This window comes from Nyctibius grandis, chromosome Z (genome assembly GCF_013368605.1).
Source record: "Nyctibius grandis isolate bNycGra1 chromosome Z, bNycGra1.pri, whole genome shotgun sequence".
Classification (NCBI taxonomy): domain Eukaryota; kingdom Metazoa; phylum Chordata; class Aves; order Nyctibiiformes; family Nyctibiidae; genus Nyctibius; species Nyctibius grandis.
Window position 1 is genome coordinate 93,573,556 of NC_090695.1, and position 20,440 is coordinate 93,593,995.

At 38.4% G+C, this 20,440-nt stretch overlaps 1 protein-coding gene across 11 annotated transcripts in view; it reads left to right on the top strand.

Annotated features, from left to right (window-relative positions):
• The window catches only part of LOC137676955 (SUN domain-containing protein 1-like), a 38,375-nt gene extending 18,362 nt beyond the window's left edge, over nt 1–20,013 (top strand). For 5 of the 11 annotated variants that reach the window (XM_068424151.1, XM_068424148.1, XM_068424149.1 and 2 more), the window contains exons 3-23: nt 2,804–3,004; nt 3,344–3,534; nt 4,685–4,711; nt 4,816–5,010; nt 6,741–6,863; nt 7,877–7,960; nt 8,281–8,391; nt 9,809–9,907; nt 10,572–10,665; nt 10,783–10,841; nt 12,047–12,192; nt 12,348–12,572; nt 13,084–13,170; nt 13,548–13,591; nt 14,625–14,760; nt 15,650–15,904; nt 16,430–16,514; nt 17,022–17,137; nt 17,637–17,804; nt 18,655–18,747; nt 19,185–20,013. In XM_068424151.1, the coding sequence (XP_068280252.1) occupies nt 2,804–3,004; nt 3,344–3,534; nt 4,685–4,711; nt 4,816–5,010; nt 6,741–6,863; nt 7,877–7,960; nt 8,281–8,391; nt 9,809–9,907; nt 10,572–10,665; nt 10,783–10,841; nt 12,047–12,192; nt 12,348–12,572; nt 13,084–13,170; nt 13,548–13,591; nt 14,625–14,760; nt 15,650–15,904; nt 16,430–16,514; nt 17,022–17,137; nt 17,637–17,804; nt 18,655–18,747; nt 19,185–19,298 (2,653 nt within the window). In that variant the 3' untranslated portion in view covers nt 19,299–20,013. The remainder of the gene's footprint in view (nt 1–2,803; nt 3,005–3,343; nt 3,535–4,684; nt 4,712–4,815; nt 5,011–6,740; nt 6,864–7,876; nt 7,961–8,280; nt 8,392–9,808; nt 9,908–10,571; nt 10,666–10,782; nt 10,842–12,046; nt 12,193–12,347; nt 12,573–13,083; nt 13,171–13,547; nt 13,592–14,624; nt 14,761–15,649; nt 15,905–16,429; nt 16,515–17,021; nt 17,138–17,636; nt 17,805–18,654; nt 18,748–19,184) is intronic. The other 6 variants (XM_068424153.1, XM_068424154.1, XM_068424155.1 and 3 more) reach the window with 6 other exon arrangements.
• The last annotated feature ends 427 nt before the right edge of the window (nt 20,014–20,440 follow it).

A 20,440-nucleotide genomic window follows, 5' to 3' on the forward strand; every position in this document is an offset into this window, starting at 1 on the left:
TGCATAAGCAAAGGAGAAGCGCTCTTTTTGTTTAAAGAGGAAAAAATCCCATGATTTTTAATTTTTTTTTTTTTGGCAGATAGTAGAGCCCAATTCCAAGCTATGTGTTCAGCCCAAATTGGTACAAATGCTGGTTGAGATACTTAATAACAGCAAGTGTTCATAAACAGAAACAAATTGAGGCTGGTCACAGCTGTCAGCTTGTCCTGTGCACTTTGTGTTCTTGTGAATTGAGTATCTGTAAGAAACGTTGGGTGAAGATGAGGAAAAGCAAATGCATAGTGGCAAGTGTAAATAGCAAAACTGAGTTCTGAAACAGTTGTTTAGGGAGGGACTCAATAGTAAACTATTGCGGATCTGATCCTGTCAGAATGAACAACAGGAGGAGCTGTATTTAACCCATACTCTAACTTCACATCTGTCAGAATGCAAGCTGTCTAAACAATATTTTTGAAAAATGTAGAAATTATATCCTTTCGTACCTAATCAAACGTAGACTAAATGTGTTTTCACATGAGGAGGCTCCTGTCTTATTTCCTCTCCACCCAAATGTAAGCAAGGATTAATAAGCATAATGTATATAGTAATGTGTGCTGGGTTTGCCTTAAGCTGTGCATATACTTCTGCATTGCACAGGGTTGCATTGTCTGTGGCAGCACAGGTAGGGCAGACCAATAAGATCAAGCAGGTGGTGCTGAAGACCTACCATCAAATCTGTGCACCTCTGGGCCATCAAAGAAGTTATATTGGACAAGCTCTGGTCTGGTCCTGTGGGCTGATTGCCCATCTGCTGCTGGAGCAACTAGATGCTTTCCTGCAGTGCAGTGTCTGGGTTAGGGTTTTTTTTTTTACCTGAAAGAAATGCAGTTCACGTGCTCTGACACAGTCCCATCTTAAGTGCTTTGCATTGCATTATGGAGCAATCAAGAAACTCACTTCTAAAGCACCTGCCTTGTCAGAATTAAATCACTACTATAAGTGTAGCTACTAGGCCTTCTGATGTTAACTTATTTGTGTGCCAAAGTCATACAGGGAGACTGAGGGGAGACCTTATTGCACTCTACATACAACTACCTGAAAGGAGGTTGTAGCAAGGTGGGTGTCAGTCTCTTCTCCCAAGTAACGAGATAGGACAAGAGGAAATGGCCTCAGGTTGTGCCAGGGGAGGTTTAGAACTGGATATTAGGAAGAATTTCTTCACTGCAAGGATTGTCCAGCACTGGAACAGGCTGCCCAGGGAAGTGGTTGAGTCACCATCCCTGGAGGTATTTAAAAGACATGTAGATGTGACACTTAGGGACGTAGTTTAGTGGTGAACTTGGCAGTGTTAGGTTTGCGGTTGGACTCAATCTTAAAGGTCTTTTCCAAACTAAATGATTCTATGATTCTACAATACATATCATATTATTACTTTCTAATCTTCTGGGGTCTTTAATGTGTAAGAAAATTATTTCCATTAAATTGTTTTTGCACAAATACATTTTATAATAGCTGTTTATATGTATTTTTTTAAAGGGAAAACTTCCATTTCAAATACAGATTGCACAGTAGAATCTACTCATTCAGACCTAATTTGCTTGCTTGTTTCTGTTTGGGATTTTGGAGAGCAGGAGCTGCTTCTGTTAACGATACTTTGCTCAGATGCTCTTTTTTTTAAAAAAAAAAAAACACAAAGGAAAAACCCAGGAATATTGAAGTAACTGCTGTTACAGCTCGGTATATCCCTGTGGCTTAAGAGGGGACAGACTCCTTAAGAAAGCTGGCCTAGAGCACTTAATGTTTAGCTACTTTGGGTCACAGTGCTGAGTGGCTCTAGGACCTGGCCTCCTGCTGTGCAATACTCTGACAGCAAGCTCTGCTCAGTTACACAACTGAATGTTTCCTTTGAGTGTAAGTATGAGTATTCTGCTTCAGGCTGAACTTCTGTTTTAGTACATGTATTTCTTACTGACTCCTCTGTTTAATCTGTGTTTGCCTTGTGTTGCTGCTTTGTCTTCATTGTAAGTTTTCATGGAGGTTCTGAGAAAATCGAGTGTAAAAGCGTGGAGGAGAGTTCCTGGGATAACGATGTGAAGCTTGTCTACACGTAAACTTGCCTCTGTAGGATAAAATGGAGAAAAATGGATGAAAGACTCTCAACCTTTTTTTTTTTTTATTGGTTCAGACTTAAATATTTCTAATGATTTGCATTAAACTAAGAAATCTTTGAAAAGCACTTTTTAAAAAAGTAGTTGTACTTAAACTACTGTAGCTAAAGTATGGTGTCTTAAAGAGGGAGAAGTTCCTACTTGTTGGGAGATGGAAATTCAGAGTTGTATGGCATATGGATCTTTGGTTCTCAAAACAAGGAACTGACGAAAAATAAAAAAGAAACTTTTACTGTAAATGAATCTTTACCTTGCAACTTAAGAGTGCATCATGATTTTTAATTTGCAGCTAGGCGTGGTGAAGAAACTGTCATGAAGGCTTCCTCTCTCAAATTGGTCCCAAAAGAACTATGTGTCTGAGGCTGTATAACAAATGCTTGCTCTGGCTCAACTTCAGCCGTGGTTTCTATGGTGGTTCTTTCTTTCTGTGATTTGCTTTCAGTTGTTAAACTTGTAATATGAATTGCTTAAGAGAACCTTGAATATCTACACACTTCTAAGTTACTTGGGTTACGTGGCATATCTTGTGGGAATTGCTCCATAACCCTGGACAAACTGCTTTTAATGGAAACTTATACTGGCTTGAAGGGCGTGTTTGTTACAAGGGGAATTTTCTCTTAAACTTTGGTAACTTTGCTGTTCTTATTTTGCTGCAGTTCGAGTTATTCTTCATCCGCTTTGGATTTTGAGACTGAAAACAAAATAGAACCGGTATTTGATTCACCAAGAATGTCACGGCGTAGTTTACGGTTAGCTGCTGCAGGATTTAATAAATCAGATGATGCACGAAGTGACAGCCTTCATGACAGCTCTTATGCCGGAAACGTGTCCTCCAGAGAACAGTCTTCTAACAAGAAGTAAGCATTTTTTATCATCGCAAGTTAATTTATTGGTTGGAGTCTTGAGACTTCCTGTTTGAACAAAATAGAACAAACATAAGTTACCTGCTATTTTATTCTTTGTTCTCAATGTTTACTGCCATACTTTGAAAATTATGTTCAGTGTGTGGTTTGCAGTGAGGTCTTTGCAAAAGTATAGATGCTTGAATGTGAGGATTTTCTTTTAAACCTGATTTGAGCTGTCTAGACACGTGAGTGTTAAAATACCTTGTCGGTTTTTTTCTTCACTTAAATTGAGAGACAGAGAAATTTGCATCTTTAGTGCTATGTCTTACTTGTATTTGCTTTGTTTCCTAGGATGATGAAGCAATGCAGAAGTATGACTACACGATCTGGCAGTGTAAGACACACACCAAGGAAAAATGTATCCAGCTCTTCCGTTTTTAGCCAAAGCAGTTTCAACAGCCATGCCCGTGATGCGTCAATGGTATCCACTGTATTGGATGAATCTTTGATTCGAGAGCAGAGAGAAGTTGATCATTTCTGGGGTAGGTAATCATTGCTATTGCTCATATCGGCCTGTGAAAACTGCTTATGGTTTGGTGTGTATAAACATATGTCCACATCTTACCTCTTTTCCCCATCCATTTTTGCATCCTGCCCTCAAATGTGTGCATGTACTTCCTCTTTTGCTGTACCTGTCTGCTTGCTAAGATGCTGACTAGAAATTCATAGTCCAGTTTGTAAACTTGATGTACTGGCGTAGTCAACATGAGGACACGTTGCGCAGGCAAGTTAATACGCCAGGCAAGCATATACAATTTTGTGATGCAACACCATAGATTGTATAGCTGTAATCATCTGTTATCATTACTTTCTTCAAAATGTGCACAGAGTACTGCATGTAAAGAATGGTAAACATGTAACTTGGCTTTGAAAAACCAAAGGAAAAGCATTTCTTGTTTGCTTGTAGGCAGAAGTGTGTTTCAACTTAACATAGCTTAGTCTGAAAGTTTCAAATTAGTGGCACTTCAGGATTTCCCACGAGGGTTTTTGTGTGTGGCTGGCTGGTTTGTTTTTGCAAGTATATACAAGTAAGCTTTTCTGGAACCTACTGTTTTCATTGAAGAGGAAAATATGGGAGTTGTCTACATAAAGTATTGTCTATGTAAAATGTTGTGTAGGAGGAGATCAACAACTTATTCTAGCTCTCAATTCAGAATATTTGTTTCTAGTCAGTACGCTTGTGACCTTCCCAGAGTCCTAATGTAGAGTTGTTTCAGTCTTGGTAGAACACATTCTAAACTTTAGGTTACCTGTCTCTTAAAACAGAATCTTAAAATACAGTAGTACCAAAGTAGTTGCCAAGCTACAGAAACAGCGTAAGCTTGTAAGTAGCTGCTTTAAAGTCACGTGGGAGCTAAGAAAAGGTGTAGTTGTCATTCATTATTATGTCTGCCGCTTCCGTGGTAGAATGCTTTTCACTGACTGTTACCCTACTACATTAATGTCCAAATTTATGGATCTATTCGTGTGGTGAACTGCAAAATATGTTAAATACTAATCACAAAGTGGCTTTTCTTTGCAGTCTTAAAATTAGCGGGACTTTTAATTTGAGTTCATGTCAGATATCATAATTGATTACGGGACTTCCTTATATTTGGGACCAAATTGTTTTTCTTTTTTTTCCCTTTGAAGGTCTTGATGATGAAGGTGACCCTACAGGTAACTACACTTTTCTTTTACTTCCACATGCATTCTATTTAACGGTAACTAGTGATGGCAATACTGATGTCAATGCACTGAATGTTTTCCTCTTGGTTTGCTAGGTGGTGGTACTACACTGATGCAGGGAAATGGTGATATAGTAACAGCAGAAATGCAGACCACAATGATCAACGGCTACACTTGCAGTGACTGCAGCATGCTTTCTGAACGGAAGGAGGTTCTTACAGCATACTCAGCTTCTCATGTGCCATCTTCCAGAATTTACTCTAGGGACAGAAGCCAGAAACATGCATCTAGTAAGTTACTTTCTCTTGTGTTTTATCTGGATAGCATAGTGGTATACAGTTTAGTTGATGCATTTTCCATGTAGTGTTATTTAAGCACTCTTCCTACCCTGCTAAATTTACCAATAACTAAATTCCAGAGATCAGCTTATATGAAATACCTTCTTCTATATCAGTTGAAACTCTATGTCCTTGTCAGCTTCTGATCTATAACTATCAACGTTTTGTTTTTTTTTTTTTCAATGCTGCTGTAGGAATTAAACAATTTCAAAATGAAAATGCCATGGTATCTTAACAAGTTACATTTCCAAGCTGATTTGGGACACAGTGGGCTGTTCCAGCCAGCAGTGATCGTAAGAGTGTCCTGATCTGGTACCGGATCTATATGTGTCTGTTTACGAGGGTTTTCAGGTAGTAACTTTTTCTATGCAGTCTAGGTTGTTTTTTTTTTCTTACAGGAACTTTCCAAGATGGAGCAGAATTGTTACTTTGCAGTGCTTCCATTATCCGAGAAATCTCAGAGATACTTTCCTTCTTTCTGCTTTAGGTTTTTTCTCCTCATTTAACCTTGTAGCTTATTAGAGTGTTTTTAGAAGCTAAACCTCAACTACTTGAAAAATTGAACCCCAAAGGGAAAAATTGATTCCAGATAGACTTCTTAGTGACTACATTCCTAAAGCTCAAACCCAAATGAACCTGCTGTAAATAAGGTTCTGCCTTTCCAAGGCAGTGTCCATTCTATGGATGGTTGTCCTCAGTGTCTTGACTGTGTCTGCCTGCCTCTTGCATAACATCTTGGATTTTGGTTGTTGGTAGTCCTCAGTTATCACGAAGAAGTTGTTTCTTGGGAGGCCTCGAATTAGAAAGGAACCAATTTTGGGATTCTTGTAGGTGTGTTATTCTTGAATGAAGTATGTTTTCAGTGGCAAGAAATCAGTTTGTTTGGACTGTAAGGTGTAACTTTAAATGCTTTGAGGCAAGTATTTCTTTTCGGTACGTGTGTAGCGCAGGTAGGAATTCTAAAAGTGACGCTGTATGAAAACTCTTTTCTGTGCTGCTGAGTTTGTATTCACACAGGAGAATTCTACAAGGAACTCATCTTTGTACATTCCTTTGAACTTTAATCCAGTAGTTTGGGTTAAACTTGGGGAGGGTGGGAGAAGGGGCACACAATCATGGCAGGTTTTTGGAATGTGGCTGATTCTAGGAAAGCAGCAGTATGGGGGACTGCAGCTTTGTTCCTGTGGCTCTGAAGAAGTGTGTGTCTCTGGCACTTGAGGCAGACCACTGCAGTAACTTCCTCCAATGTAAAGGCAGAGAAGAAAGTGAAAGTCCTCACCCTTTCTAATCCAAAATAAGAACACAGTTTGTCTCTTTGGAGCTGTAACCCACAAAATCAGTATCAACAGCACACACCACTCAGAAGTTCTGAGTTCTGTTAGCAAGAAATTCATTGCTATTTAGAGTTCTTAATTCTCATGGAGAAAACATCTTCTTGCTGAAGTCATATATTCTGTCTTGAAGGCATTTTCCCTAGGATGTGTAGTTCTTACAAAAGCTTTGCTGTAATATCTAGTGCATCCAGACTTTTCAAACCATGCTTGCTTAAGTCTCATACTCCTGGCTAAACGAAGGCTTTCCGTGCTTCATCCTCGCTCTTCCACAAGCTAACGGTCACCAGAGAACAGAAGTACATCTTTATGTAGGTGAATAATCTGTATTCACACTGTTTTTTTCAATAGGAGGAACCTATTTCTACATGAGTAAGATTCTGCGATGGGTCAAACATGCTGCAGCATCTTTTGCGTCACTATTAGTGCAACTATTTCAAATGGTTTTTCCGAAGCTGGGTTATGACTTTAAAGGTACCTTTTCAGTTGTCTTCCTTGGTCTCCACACAAAGGCAGAGTGTGTGTGTTGGGTTTGGTTTTTTTTTTTTTTCTTACGGGCTTCGTCTTTGGCACTATGGTGTTCTTTTTCTATAGTCTTCTGGCTGGCTCCTGTGTTTCTTAATTTTTTTATCTCAGTTGTGCAGCTCTTTTCATACTTTCCCCTTGTTTTGGAAGTATCAGGATTCACGTACGTGAGATCTGTGTTACAGTTAAGAGTCACATGTTGAGTTTTACTGGGAAGTGGTAGAAGGTAATGTTTAAATTGAGAAACTTAAGGTGATTTTTAAAAACTGTTTGGTGTGATAGTGTCAAATCCTAACTTTTTCAATGTCTTTAGGTTTGGACTATCTTGTTACCCTTAAGCCCACTGTGCACTTAAGGCTTCATTAGATCTGTCTTGCAAAGCTAAAACTGCCATCATCACTCTGCGCTACTCTAAAGTACATCTTGTTTTCCCTGAAAATGTTCAATTCTTCTTTGGTGCTTTCTCTTCTATAATGCAAGCTCTTTGAGTGAAGTTAAATTGCCATAGGCAGAAGGTAACTGGTTTTTGTGTGTGAATAAAACTTTGTTCTCCCGTTCTCTCTGCATCAGTGCCTTATAACTTCCTAATGCTCTCTTCTCGGTCTTTTAAGATCTCCGGTAAAGCCAGCACAAAGATGTCATGGTTGGCCTATTTGACAGAATGATGGGAATAGGGACTCAAGATTTGATGAGTTGTTACTTAGGGGCTTTTTTACTAACTTTGCTATCTGAAAAGAATCAGGAAGATTTTTGAAGGAGAAGGCCCCCTGTTATTTAAAGGAAAAAAAAAAAAAAAAAAATTGCACAGAGTAGGCTTCTTCCTCGATAATTTTTCAGGTTTCCTGTGAGTAACCTGGCTTTAACAGTGAACCAAGCCAGTTTAGCTAAAATCTGCACATGATAGCTAAAATGTGCCTATATGAAAGGCTTTGAACTTGAGAGATACATTGAATGTGTTGCAGCTCACTCAGACTACTGTGGAAGCATGAATGTAAAGGAGTTTTACAGAGAAGATAGCCATCTTGGTGTAAATGAGGAATCAATATGTAAGTATAATGATTGATGTTGTCTTTTAGCCTTGGGCTGTATACCAGGTTGTTGCTATAATAGTAATACCACATGCCCCATGACTTTATGAAAGCTACAAAGTAAACGTTTGTTTTGCAACTTAGATGTAGGGGGGAGAATGGTGATTGCCTGGTGTACTGTAGTATTTCCCCAAGCAAGTTTTATTCTACTGAAGTTTGCTTAGTGTTTTTTGTTTAGATAACTGATATTGTGAAATAGACTTGTTCAAGTTATCTTGTAACAATCTTGATTTGATCCTGGCTTTGTCCCATTAATCGACTGTTACCACAACCAACAGGTGATGACTGTAAGGGGAAGAAACATCTTGAAATATACACCACAGACCACATGCAATCCTCATGGGCTAAAAGGGTAGCAAGGACCATTTGGCACACCTTTTCTTATGCAGGTTGACTTGGACCTTTTTTCTTTTGCTTTTGTTTTGCATCGCAATCTCACAATGTTAAGAATACATATTGTTTTCTGTTGGGTTTTTTTTACCTTCATCTATCAAAGTAGATTAAAAGTGTAAAGTGTCTAGGAAATTAACTTACTTAATACCTTTCCTGTCTGACTTCTTGCTCTGATCCTGGCTTTTGTACAAGCTTGGTAGACTGCTTACCTACTAGTAAAAACAAGGTGTAGGGAGAGCATGCACCTTGTATGTTAGAGCAAGTCACATTGTTAATTTATTGTACTTTGGGGAAGTCGGTACGCTTGATAGGTTGAAAAGCTGCCTTTAAGTGAAAGCAAGGTATGAGGTATTGGTATGCAGTTTATTTGAATAAAGGGTTTTTAACATTTTATCTTTGTTCTAGTGATAGTCAATTTTTACAGGAATCTTATATAGGGATAGAATCTTCCCTGTGAGATGAGCGTTCCCTAGCTTGAATGACAGAGGCATCAAGAATCTGTTGAGTGCTTTTTATTCAGCAAAGGAAAATGATTTGAGACACTTCAGTCACCTAAATGCTTTGCAAAATATTGGGTTGGTATATCTATAATCCCTCAGATTAACACAGACATATCTGCTAATCTAAAATTGTAGGATTATTTTCTAAATGTATACTACGTAGTTTGTTCTGTAGAATGAACAGTCCTAGTCTTGGATATAGTAGTTGTAGGCTTCAGTGGGCTTTAAGTTATAGCATTTTGTTACAGTGTGTTGGTTTTGTTCTTGTTGGTTTTGTTCTTTTTAAGAGACTCAACACTGATGTACTGAAGATCCTTGGGAACATTCAGTTTAATGAAAATGTACTGCTTGTAGCTTTTAGTAGGGAATATTTTCTATTATTTATCATTATTTCTTAGACATCATTATTCTTTCACTAGGATTTAAAATTTTTAATTGTTCCCTCTTCTACACTTGAACCTAAATAACAAACTCGATGTACAATGCAGAACAAATAAGATGCTTTTAAAGTAATGATGTGCTTAAAACTTGTTTTTATGGTAGTACTTTTTTTACTATTCTCTGCTATACTTAGCATGGCATAGTTAGATAACCATGCTACAAAATGCAAACTTTGATTTTGGAAAAGTGATCTTCTGACTGCACAGATGCTGTCGATAATTCTGCTTACCTCTATACATGAGCTTTCTGTTTCTAAACTGTCTTGATTTTACTTGGCTTCATATTTATTAGTGGCTTGCTTTGCTTTTAAGTAGTGAAGAACCAAGTTTGTAGATTACTGAAAGGTACAGTTTAAAATCATGCAGAACATGTAATGGGCAGGGAATTTATTCTGTTTTACTGCATGTGCTGCGAAAGAACCTTAAACTCATTTATGTATGTTACCACATAGAGTTAATTTGTTGTAATCCAGGTTACTTTATGCTTCACGTGTTGCGAACAGTGGGAGCAACAGGATGGCTTGTGTCTCAGAAGGTGGTGTCTCTACTTTGGCTGGCCGTTCTTTCTCCAGGTTACTATCCTGATCTCTGTGTGTGTGTGTTGCCTGTTCCTTTTGACAAACTAGGAATCTGCAGTATGTGGCTTACACTAACCGAACTATGCTTATTCTGTAGCTTTTGTATCTTGAAATGCATGTGCTACTTTACTTTCTTCATTGACCAAAATAGGCTTAACGAGAGGGTATATTTCCGTTCACAGGCATAATGGGAGACTAGCCAGACTGCTTCATGAGGGAATGAGTGTATGAATAGCACAGAATATGGGGTGTCAAGCGTAAAGGGGTGTGTCTGGTTTGGTAGTCACTTTCTGTCTTGGTATTCCTCTTAGCAAAAACTGATGCTGCTAATCTGTGCATTTCTTGAAACATACTGAGGTCTTCAGTGCGTGGTAACTTGGACTCAAACATTAATACCGCATTTTGGGCAAGATAGCATTGTTATAACAAATGAGCGTTTCATCTTTTTGCATGGCTATTGGTTTTGTTGAGTAGCTGATGTTATAATGCTGTCCTGCTTGTGATATCTAGATGTTACTAAGCTGCATGCGTTGCCTGTACTCATGCATTTCTCTGCTGTGCAAAGTATTCTTGGCCACAGTTGCATGTCCCTCTCCTTGGTTTCTTCGAACGTGTGCTGCAGTAATTACATTTCACACTACCACTTTTTGTCTTCTAGGGAGGGCAGTGTCTGGCATGTTCAGGTTGCTTAGAACTGGGTGGTATCAACTTGTTACTGGGATGTCTTTGCTCAAGGTGTTTCTTCTAAGAAGGTGTGTATCCTTTGAAAAAATTGTTTTGTGAGCAAATTATTTACCCAGTTATAAGATAAAGCAGTAAAATATCATAAATGTATTGTTTCTTGTAAACTTTCCTCTCTCTTTCTCTAGATGCCTTCCAAAGATCTGCAAGCTGTTACTGGTCCTTATCCCACTCCTGTTTCTACTCGGTATGTGAATCGCTTAGTCATCATACAAATTGGTGTATGCTTGCTACAGCTGTTCCAAAATAACATTTTCAGTTGAACTTTTGGTTTATGAAGAAGATGCAGAAGTAAAAAAGAGCAAGTTTGTTTGTGAACAGGGCAGTAATTCAAGGTTTCAAAGTATTGACAAGTCAGTGAGCTTTCCCCTTGCAATGAAAGGAATACCCTTGATTTAATTTCATAGAGCTCTTTAGACAGAGAGAGTGGGTGAGTAAGTAAATGCACTGTAGTCCTTTTTTTCTTTACCTCCCTTCATAGGAATAGCAGTGAGGTCATAAAGAGTAGGCGGCATACGGGTTGCTTTGATTGTTGTCAGTCTCCATAAAAGTGTGGTTAAGTTCTTTTACCAACTCATCCTAAGTCTTTCCTTTGCTCTAGACCGTGCTTTAGTTGCTTAAAATACTACTTTTTAGACTGGTTGGTTGACAATATTCCAGGCCATGTCTACTTTGAAATAAACAAACTCAGTTAAAAATATTTCCTGAAAGTGCTGGGCATTTCTGAAAAGCAGTTTCATGTCTTTTCATGTTCTAAAAAACTTGTAGCTACTTTGGGGAGAAGATGAAGCTTCTCAGAAACTTACAGTGGGGATTCAAAACCCTCTGTACTAGGGAGAATAAGAAAGGAAGAAGTTACTCTGTGTAGAAAATGCTGCTACTTCTCACTAAGATATTGCAAAAATAAGGGTGATCTCTGTGAAATACTAGATTGTTTCCATGGAAGCCTAAGTTTCCTCCATTTTTTTAGATACTATGCAATGTGGTATGTAGTGAGTAGGGTATAAGGCAAGATATTTTCCATAGAGATGAAAAACAGTATTTACATCTGCCTTCAGAGAGCATGGCCTGTCTTAATCAGTAAATGAGATCTAGGTCCCAGGGAAGCAGTAGTATGAGATTAAGGATAGATCATGATATATAAGCACAAGCTGCCTGCCATACAACTGTGTGGTACTGATGGATGTTCCGTAATATTCTTGAGTGCTTGACTTAACACTTTTAAAGCTGGCTCATGCTCATTTTTATGTAGACTGGAGTGATGTCCGCAGTGTGATGTCTACCTTGCGGTAGGTAGCTTGTGTCCTTAAGTAAGAAGACAGTTTGTAGCTGTAAGCAGTCTTAAGGGAGAATTCTCTTGAGCACTCTTTTTGCTTTTTGTTTCTGATCTAGGTATATGGTTCTGGGGGCTTGATGGCTTCATTTCATCATTACCTTTGTTGAACTGGACAAGAATTGATAGAATACAGAGAACAGGTGACTTTCTTCGTGTTCCTGAACCACCGGCTGATTCTTTTCCCTCTGTGCTACCTCCAAAGGTAAGGGAGAACTGTCTAGGGAAGAACTTTCATATCTTTTAATACTTCTTAACTCCTATGTCTTCAATATTTTGGAATAACTACTTGGCACATAAGGGTAATGTAAATAAATGTATTTATTTTTATATACTTAAAAAAATATCTTTATACCATAGGATACCATTAATATCTTTGATTCCGGTCGTATAAGTGAGCTGGAAAAGCAAGTGGCCTTCGTGTCTGACAGATGCCATCACCATGATGTAGAATACAGCAAAGTGAGGCTTCTACTCCGTAATCTTCAAGATCAGGTTGCCCAGGTGAGTGGCAAAAGCGAAACATTGAAGCTAATAAAAAATGTGATGGGTCAATACCTTAAAGATATGGAACTGGAGGAAAAGGTAAAATAGTCAGTTATTGATGCTTTCTGATACTGATCAAGATATTCTATTTTAGTAATGCAGATTAGTAGCAATTTGACTTCAGGATTCTTTTTCTGTTACAGAATTAATTGATAGGTAGTAAATGCCAGGGAGTGGTCATTGGCATTTGTTCCTCCTTTGTTACTGCTGACAAAGGATTAATGCCAGATAGATGGTCTAAAGTAGAATCTTACATTGCTGAAAAGCAGCTGGATTTATTCTTTTTTCATACAGAGAAAAAAGACTATAGGAAGGACTCGTAACAAAGAAGGGGTTTTGTGGTAAACTTCGTTGTGTATAACCCCTACTACTACTGCATAACCCCTACTACTTTATATTTATTACAGATTCTATAATTTCTCACACTACCTGCAGGATAAGTCACTTAAACACTTGCAGAATGAAATAAAAATCATGCTTTGTAGAAAATCTCAATTATGCTATTTGTACTCAGAAAGAAAATACACCACCTTTTTCTTCTCTGTTTAAGACTGACTTCCTGGCTTTACATCAAGAATATGAGTTACGCATCCTGACACTGGAAGACCTTCTTGGAAAACTCTCTGCTCAATCCAAGGTATTGAAAGTTAGCTTTGCTAACTCGCTGTTGTTGTAACCCATTGATAAAATAGACTAAGTTTTTTGTTGACTATCGCAAACCCCAGTTTGCTTTACTGTAGCTATTACAGTTGTTTAAGTCTCAAAACTTGTGTTCTTGCTCCCCCTTCTTGGAGAGGGCGTCAGTCCAAAGATTAAAAGTTATTCACTTGACCAATGAGGCAGGTTCTATTTGGAATAAAGTCTTCTTATAGAGAGGCACAAACGTAAGTGTGGGGACACAGTCCTGTATGGGTGGTGCTAAAATGTGTCATTTTCATTTAACATTCTTTATCCTCTTTGTCATTTGTGTTTCTTTCTATATGTTAAAACTAACTTTTGTATTTTTTTTTTTAGGACATCCAGAAGGAGCTTGACATAGCCATAGCAAAAACAATGAGGTATAAGCACTTTTCAAATGTATTTTGATTTTTCAGTCCTGATGCTAACTGATGGTGATATACATGTTCTTCAAAATACAACAATCCTTTTCTTTGTGTCAGTTAACTGACCTTAAGAGTTTGTTGTCAGCAAGAGTACTTCTGTCTTATAGTAGACTCTGATGCCCACCGTCAGCACAAGGCCCACTTCCACTGTGTGAGCAGTCCTTCAGCTACATTTTTGACTAGAGAAAGCTGTACAGAGGAGGAGAATGGGTCACTTCTTACCCTCTTAAAAACACATTAGAATTTTTTCTCAGATTGCTTAGTGAGGTATACAGTAACTGCTTTTGATAGGCTTTATATTTCAATTCTTGAATTGTATCAGTTCTAGCCTTCGTCTCTGTTTTTGGTTTGTCAGCTATACTACTTCACGCTCGTGTACTGTGTAATACCAGGATAAAAACTGCAGCACTTCATTAAGTAGTTTCCCCATTGGAAAGTGGAAAAGATACACGTATTTGCTGATTGTCATTTAAATTAGATCTAAATGTAAAATGGCTTTAGAATGATGGCTGATAGTTTTTTCCATAGCGTGCACTGAACACTGATCTGTACTGGTCATATGTGACCTGCTACTAAAGCTCAACTTGACACCTGCCTCTAAAGTTATTCTGGTTTAAGTAAGATAACGTGAAACTCAATCTAACCAGTGGCAAACTCATGCAAATAAAGTTTGACTGGTTTGGTGGAAATCTTAAATTCCAAAAAATCTATATCTGTTTGACTTATTAACATATCGGCCTGGTGATGTTCTACAGCCATCAGTGCTGGATTTGTTCACAACTTCAAACTACTTTGCTTTGAGTATATTAATCCTAAGTATGCGTTAAATAACATCTTCAAGGAACTGCAAGCTCACAGTGTCTTATCATGGTGAACAGCTGAACTAGGAAAGCATGTTGTATTAGACAAGTACGTTCTCACACCTTTGGGACCTGATGGAATGATTCAAACTACTCTTTTCTAATTATTGACTCCTTGTTTTTGTCAGAGATGTTGATGAACATAATCAACTTTTGTCCAGAGTTAAAAAGCTAGAACTAGAGTTGTCTCAGATGAAATCGGAGCTGCCAACTGGGGAAAGCGTGAAGACAAGTTGTGAGAAAATAGATGTCATTCATGAAAAAGTAGGTTCTGTAACTTCTGTAACTGGCCCAGTAAAACTTGGTTTTGTTCACAAACTTTCTTGAAATGCACTGCAATAAGTAATGTGGGGGTAGCATTAACCTTAAAGAATGGTAGCGTTTTATGTGGTGGTACTGTAAACTTTTTCCATTAGTGCGTAACATTTTACTAGACAAGAGTTTATGGCTTGTTTTCTACAATGGAAGGTTTTTTTGCATTTAAGATATGATGCAATAGCAGTTCTGTATACAGTGCTTTGCTGTTCTTACCGATGTATTTTGCCTAACCCATGGAAATGTGGGTAAGAAACTTATGTAAAAGCAAGTTAGGTTTGTGATCTGAGAGTTGTTTTTAAAAAAGCAGGCTTACTTTTGAAGCCTTTTATAAGGTCTGACTAGAATGTAGCCAACAAAATACAACAGTAAGTATTGGTATGGGATTATCAACTTTGACTAAAATACCGTCTCGTGATAATGCTCAAATATGAACTAGCAGTTGTGTATGGAATCAAAGCATACCATCCGTGAGTGATTAAGCAACTTGCTTAACTAGGCCTAACAAGTACACTGTTCCCCTTAAAGTTGCCATGATGCCTTTGTTGCAGCCAACTTTTTTATTCTGAAGCGTTGGACCCCTGATGTAAACCACATAGTTTGCTAGGGCTTTAAGTGTGTCTTGTTCACCAAACCAATGAAGCACCCAGATTTCCCATGTGTTCTTCTGCACACCTGACTGGTCTATTATTTTAGTGTAAGGCAATGTAGTTAAAACACATGTGAAGGCTGGGCTTCTGTGTAGTACTGAATGTATGTGCCTGATGTATACATGGTATTACTTAATCGTTTATAAAGACTAATCATTTCTATTGTAATTGTTAATGGCTTCTAATAGGTAGATGCCCAGGTCAAAGAATCTGTCAAGCTAATGCTTTTTGGTGATCAACAAGATGACTTTCCTGAATCGCTTCTCCCATGGCTTACGTCCAATTTTGTGAGCAAAAGTGATCTGCAGACTTTGCTGCGGGATCTAGAGTTGCAGATCCTCAAGAATATTACTCTCCATATGTCTGTTACAAACCAAAAACTAACATCTGAATTAGTAACAAATGCTCTGACTGATGCAGGGATTTCTTGTATCACAAAAGCGGTGAGTTTAAGTTCTCAAAAGTTCAACTAAAACTGTAAAGAGTCCTTGTATAGGCATTTTGTGGAGCATAACTGTCAGCATAAATGTTAATGACTTAGAGAGATGTTGGGATCATTAACTGAAATGGGGAAAACTACAGAAATTGCTTTACCAAGTGTATTCTTAGAGCATTGCTTGTTGCCTGTTGTGAATGTTTTTTCCCCAAAGTATGCTATCTTGAAAATGGAAGAATTCCCAAAAAACAAGCATACCAAAGAAGTGCAGTTCAGGGTCTTGGGAAGGTGGTGGAAAGAATGCAACTTTTGAAGAAAACACCAGTCAAGATGCAGTATGAATTTGTGTTTTAAGCCGACAGCCATGCATTAAAAATCGCCTCTGTCTTGACAGAGGTTTCAAAGACTTGTGATGGAGTGCAGCATCTCAAAAAGATGCTTATATACATATATACAGATGTGTATATATCGATTATCAGTTGATATTATTAAAATCTTTCCTATTTCCATTCTCCTATGTGTACATTTGTAGCAAGCACAGATTATTGTAAACAATGCACTGAAACTCTACTCTCAAGACAAGATTGCTATGGTGGATTTCGCCTTGGAATCTGGAGGTAAATAGTAGAGGAAACATCATTTTTACTATTCATGTTATTTATAGTATTTACTAAAAATCTTGAAGACTAAAGGTTAGTAGAGCATCCTTAGGTGTTGCTTGATCATCAGACTACTGCGATCTGTGCATGTTTACAGGGTGATGTATCAGCCTAGGTATGCATAGGCAGGGATAGAATAGTTTTTCTAAGCATGTGCACAACTGGATAATAGAGGACCCTAGATGTGTCTGTGTGGGGTGTACACACCACTGAATTCACTAGGGAAAATGTGTATTTTTCAGCCCTCTTAAATGAAAAACCTTTAACGTGTTCTTAAAATAACATTGTACTTGATAGAAGCATCATCTCCCCGGAAAATTATTAGACTTTTAACAATCTCTTAGTTTTTCTTTTTCTGAGGAAAACAACGGGTATATTCATTAAGGTTTATACAAATCTCTGCCTTAAAAGTCTTCAGGAAGAAATGAGTAATTATTTCTGCTAACCTGATATATCTTTTTTAAGGTGGCAGCATTCTGAGTACTCGCTGTTCTGAAACCTTTGAGACCAGAACAGCATTAATTAGCCTTTTTGGAATTCCTCTGTGGTACTTCTCTCAGTCTCCCAGAGTGGTGATTCAGGTAATTAAAGGCCAAGTAAACAAATTCAGCAATGTTATTTAGCGTTGAGTGGTTTGGGTTGGTTTTTGGATGCTAGATGTTTGTCTGTAGTGTATTGGAGGGCACAGGTCTGTTGAACTCTGCTCCCAAGAGTGGGATTCTTCTGGTAGTGCCTGGGTACTGTTTAAGTCCTACTCTAGCAAAATTAAGACCCTTATAGGAGGCTTGGGTGGTGCATTGGCCTTCTGCAAAGTACGAGCACTGGAAGGGTTCCTGTCGAGAAGTAATCTTCAAGTGGGTCTTCAAATCAGGTGGGTCAGGTGGATTTGCTGTCTGCCTGAGAAGTTCTACCAAATAGATTATATTCTGCCACTTACTATCTAAGACTGTCCCTAATAATTCAGAATTCATTACAGCTCTTTATTACAAAAAAAATAATGACAAAATGCTTGTGGTTGTCTTTTGTTGTTGTTGTTGTTGTTGTGTCCCATCCTGTCCTCTCCCCCTTCCTCCTGTCTAGCCGGACATGTATCCAGGAAACTGCTGGGCTTTCAAAGGATCACAGGGGTATCTTGTAGTCAAACTTTCGATGAAGATCTATCCAACTGCCTTTACAGTGGAACACATACCAAAATCACTTTCACCAACAGGAAATATCACCAGTGCTCCTAGGAACTTTTCAGTATATGTAAGTCTGTCTCTGAAGTTAAGTCGATGTTTGTATGCATAAAGAATATTTGTGTTTACATATCTTGGAAAATAACAACTTCAGGGAGGACAGCTAAGGAGAGACACTGTTTCTGTCATTGCTTTTAAAATTGCCTTTTTTTAAATGAGCTTTGAGGTTAGGAATAAGAAGTGTTACCACTAATATTGGAGGAATTGTTTCTTTTCTCTTGCTTTATACAGTAGTAAACATTTTTGGAGAGAGATGAGGGTTTTTAATTTGGTGTAACTCTTTCATATACTTTAATTGTTCCATCCTTCCTCCACTCCTCCTCCTTCCCCCTCCAATTTTGGCGCTTCATCTTATTTATGATGTACCTTAAATAATTCTTTAAATTGATTTTAACTAGCACCACAGTTGGGTAGGCGTGATTGCAGAACAGCGGATCACAGGATACGTCAGAGTATAGCTGTGATATCTGGGAACTTTTTGTCTAGTTCTTTTAAATGCTTAAGCAGTCATCTGCAAGCCTCTGAATCTTGACTTCTGTCTTGTTTATAACCTTGATGTCTTCTCATTCTTCTTTGTATTGCGCAGTTTATATTGTACACTGTGATAGTGGTTTTGCCATGGAAGTTAAGGGGTTTGACCATGAAAAGATACAAACATAGCACAGCGATTCGCAGTGCAGGGAACTCAAATACAGAGCTGTGCCTGAACAAGCTAATGCTTGTTGCACAGGAAACATTCTGATCCTGGTTTGATAGACTTCTGAGTGCTCTCTGTTGATACTCAGTTATGTAAGCATGCTTCTGGTTTTGATTTGATTTCAAATTTAACAGAAGCAAAAATCTTTATCCTGTTGTTACAGGGCCTAGATGATGAATATCAAGAAGGCGGCAAGCTTCTAGGACAGTATGTCTATGATGAAGGAGGAGAACCACTGCAGATGTTTCCAGTGATGGTAAGTCTGGATGATAACGTTTAAAGTCTCCAGAGGAAGATACTCGTATTTTGTATGGTAGTGAGCAGTGAAGGAAAAAGGCCTCATTCTCTGTTGGGCACTATAGAAACTGAGGTAGAAAGTATGCACCTATCTGCCTCGAAACCTGTGGTCTAAATAGATTGGAGGGGAGGAAGGGTTTGTGCCACCTGCATGGAAATGGTGTGAAGATGCTAGACAGCTGAAGAGTCTGCTTCATGCTGCTTCTGACTCCCTGTGCAAATAACTAGTCATAAGGCAAGGGAAGGTTCTCTTCAAAGTGGCAGAAAGTTCCCAAGGCGTGACTTGGTTATTAATAACAGTTGGTAGTTGCAGGAATCTAAGCAAGCAACTTCAGTTGCACCTGTTTATAGTAGAAACCTAACTCTGGCTTGTGTGTTTGCTTTTGCCTTCTCCAGGAGAAAAGTGAAAACGCCTTCCAAATAGTGGAACTGAAAGTTTTTTCTAACTGGGGACATCCAGAATACACATGCCTTTATCGGTTCAGAGTGCATGGGAAACCTGCCGAATAAACTCCTACACTACAGCTCGGGTTGTTTTTGTTGTACATTTTGTTCTCAATTTGTATATACCGGAAAGCCTAGAACACTGGAATCTTTAAGATAAGTGATGTCTTGCTCTCAGAAACAACATTTCTACGTAGAATGAGACGAAACTGCTTATTGTGCCCCCCTTAGGATTGAGACTTTGAAGATCCTTTTTGGAAAAGATTCCTGAACTGTACTTGTATGCAGAATTTTTATCTTGCTGTTATAAATCATTTTATAGTTACACATGAACTGTTAACACGTGGAACTGCTGACTGGTTTTCTGAATAGTTATCTATGTTGCACAACAGTCCTCGAATGTTTAAAAAAAAAAAAGTCTCCATGTGAAAAACATTTTTTTTCACTTGAGCTAAAGACAACCTATGGCCTATGCAGAGGAGCTAGATTATGTATGTACAGGTGTTTTCATATTATAGGTTACATATTTAAAATTAGCATTATCCTGTATAAATTGAAATTAGGTAGCCGGGGTGGGAATATTTTGAATAACACTAACTTATTTTTAAAAAAGCAAGATAGGACTTTGTGCAATGTATTTTTGTAAATGCTTTTCAAAATGTCTGTTATTCTTTGCTGCCTCCAAACTGACAAGATGCTATTGAGATGTTTAAAGAAAGAGTTTTAATTTTTGAAAGTGCATGTAATATTTCAAACAAGAAATAAAAGTTTCTTTTCTGTATTTTTGCTCTCCTGCTTGAATCACCGAGGATCTGAGAGACCATTAACACTAAAATGGAATGAATGCCCCTTGCTGCAGTGGTTTTCCTCATGGCTTGATTCCAAAGACAACCTCCTCTTCTCCCCTGCCTGGCTTCCCTCCACCGGAGATCATTGGGTCACAGAACCCCGCCGGGCAGCCCCAGGAGGAGCAGCTGTTTGGTAGTTCCGTACCTGGGCCTTGCTTTTCTGTCAGTGTTTCTGTGCTGCAGCAGCGTCTTGTGCTGTTCAGCACACGCTGAGATTTTGGCAGACAGACACGAGTTGGTATTTGCTTGGTGATTTTCAGATGTGTGTTTGTTTTTAAATCCTGTTTCCTCAGCCTTGCCCCCGTCCCTGAGCCAGAGCAGTGCTCCGCTCAGTTTGACTGTCTCCAATCCACAAACCCT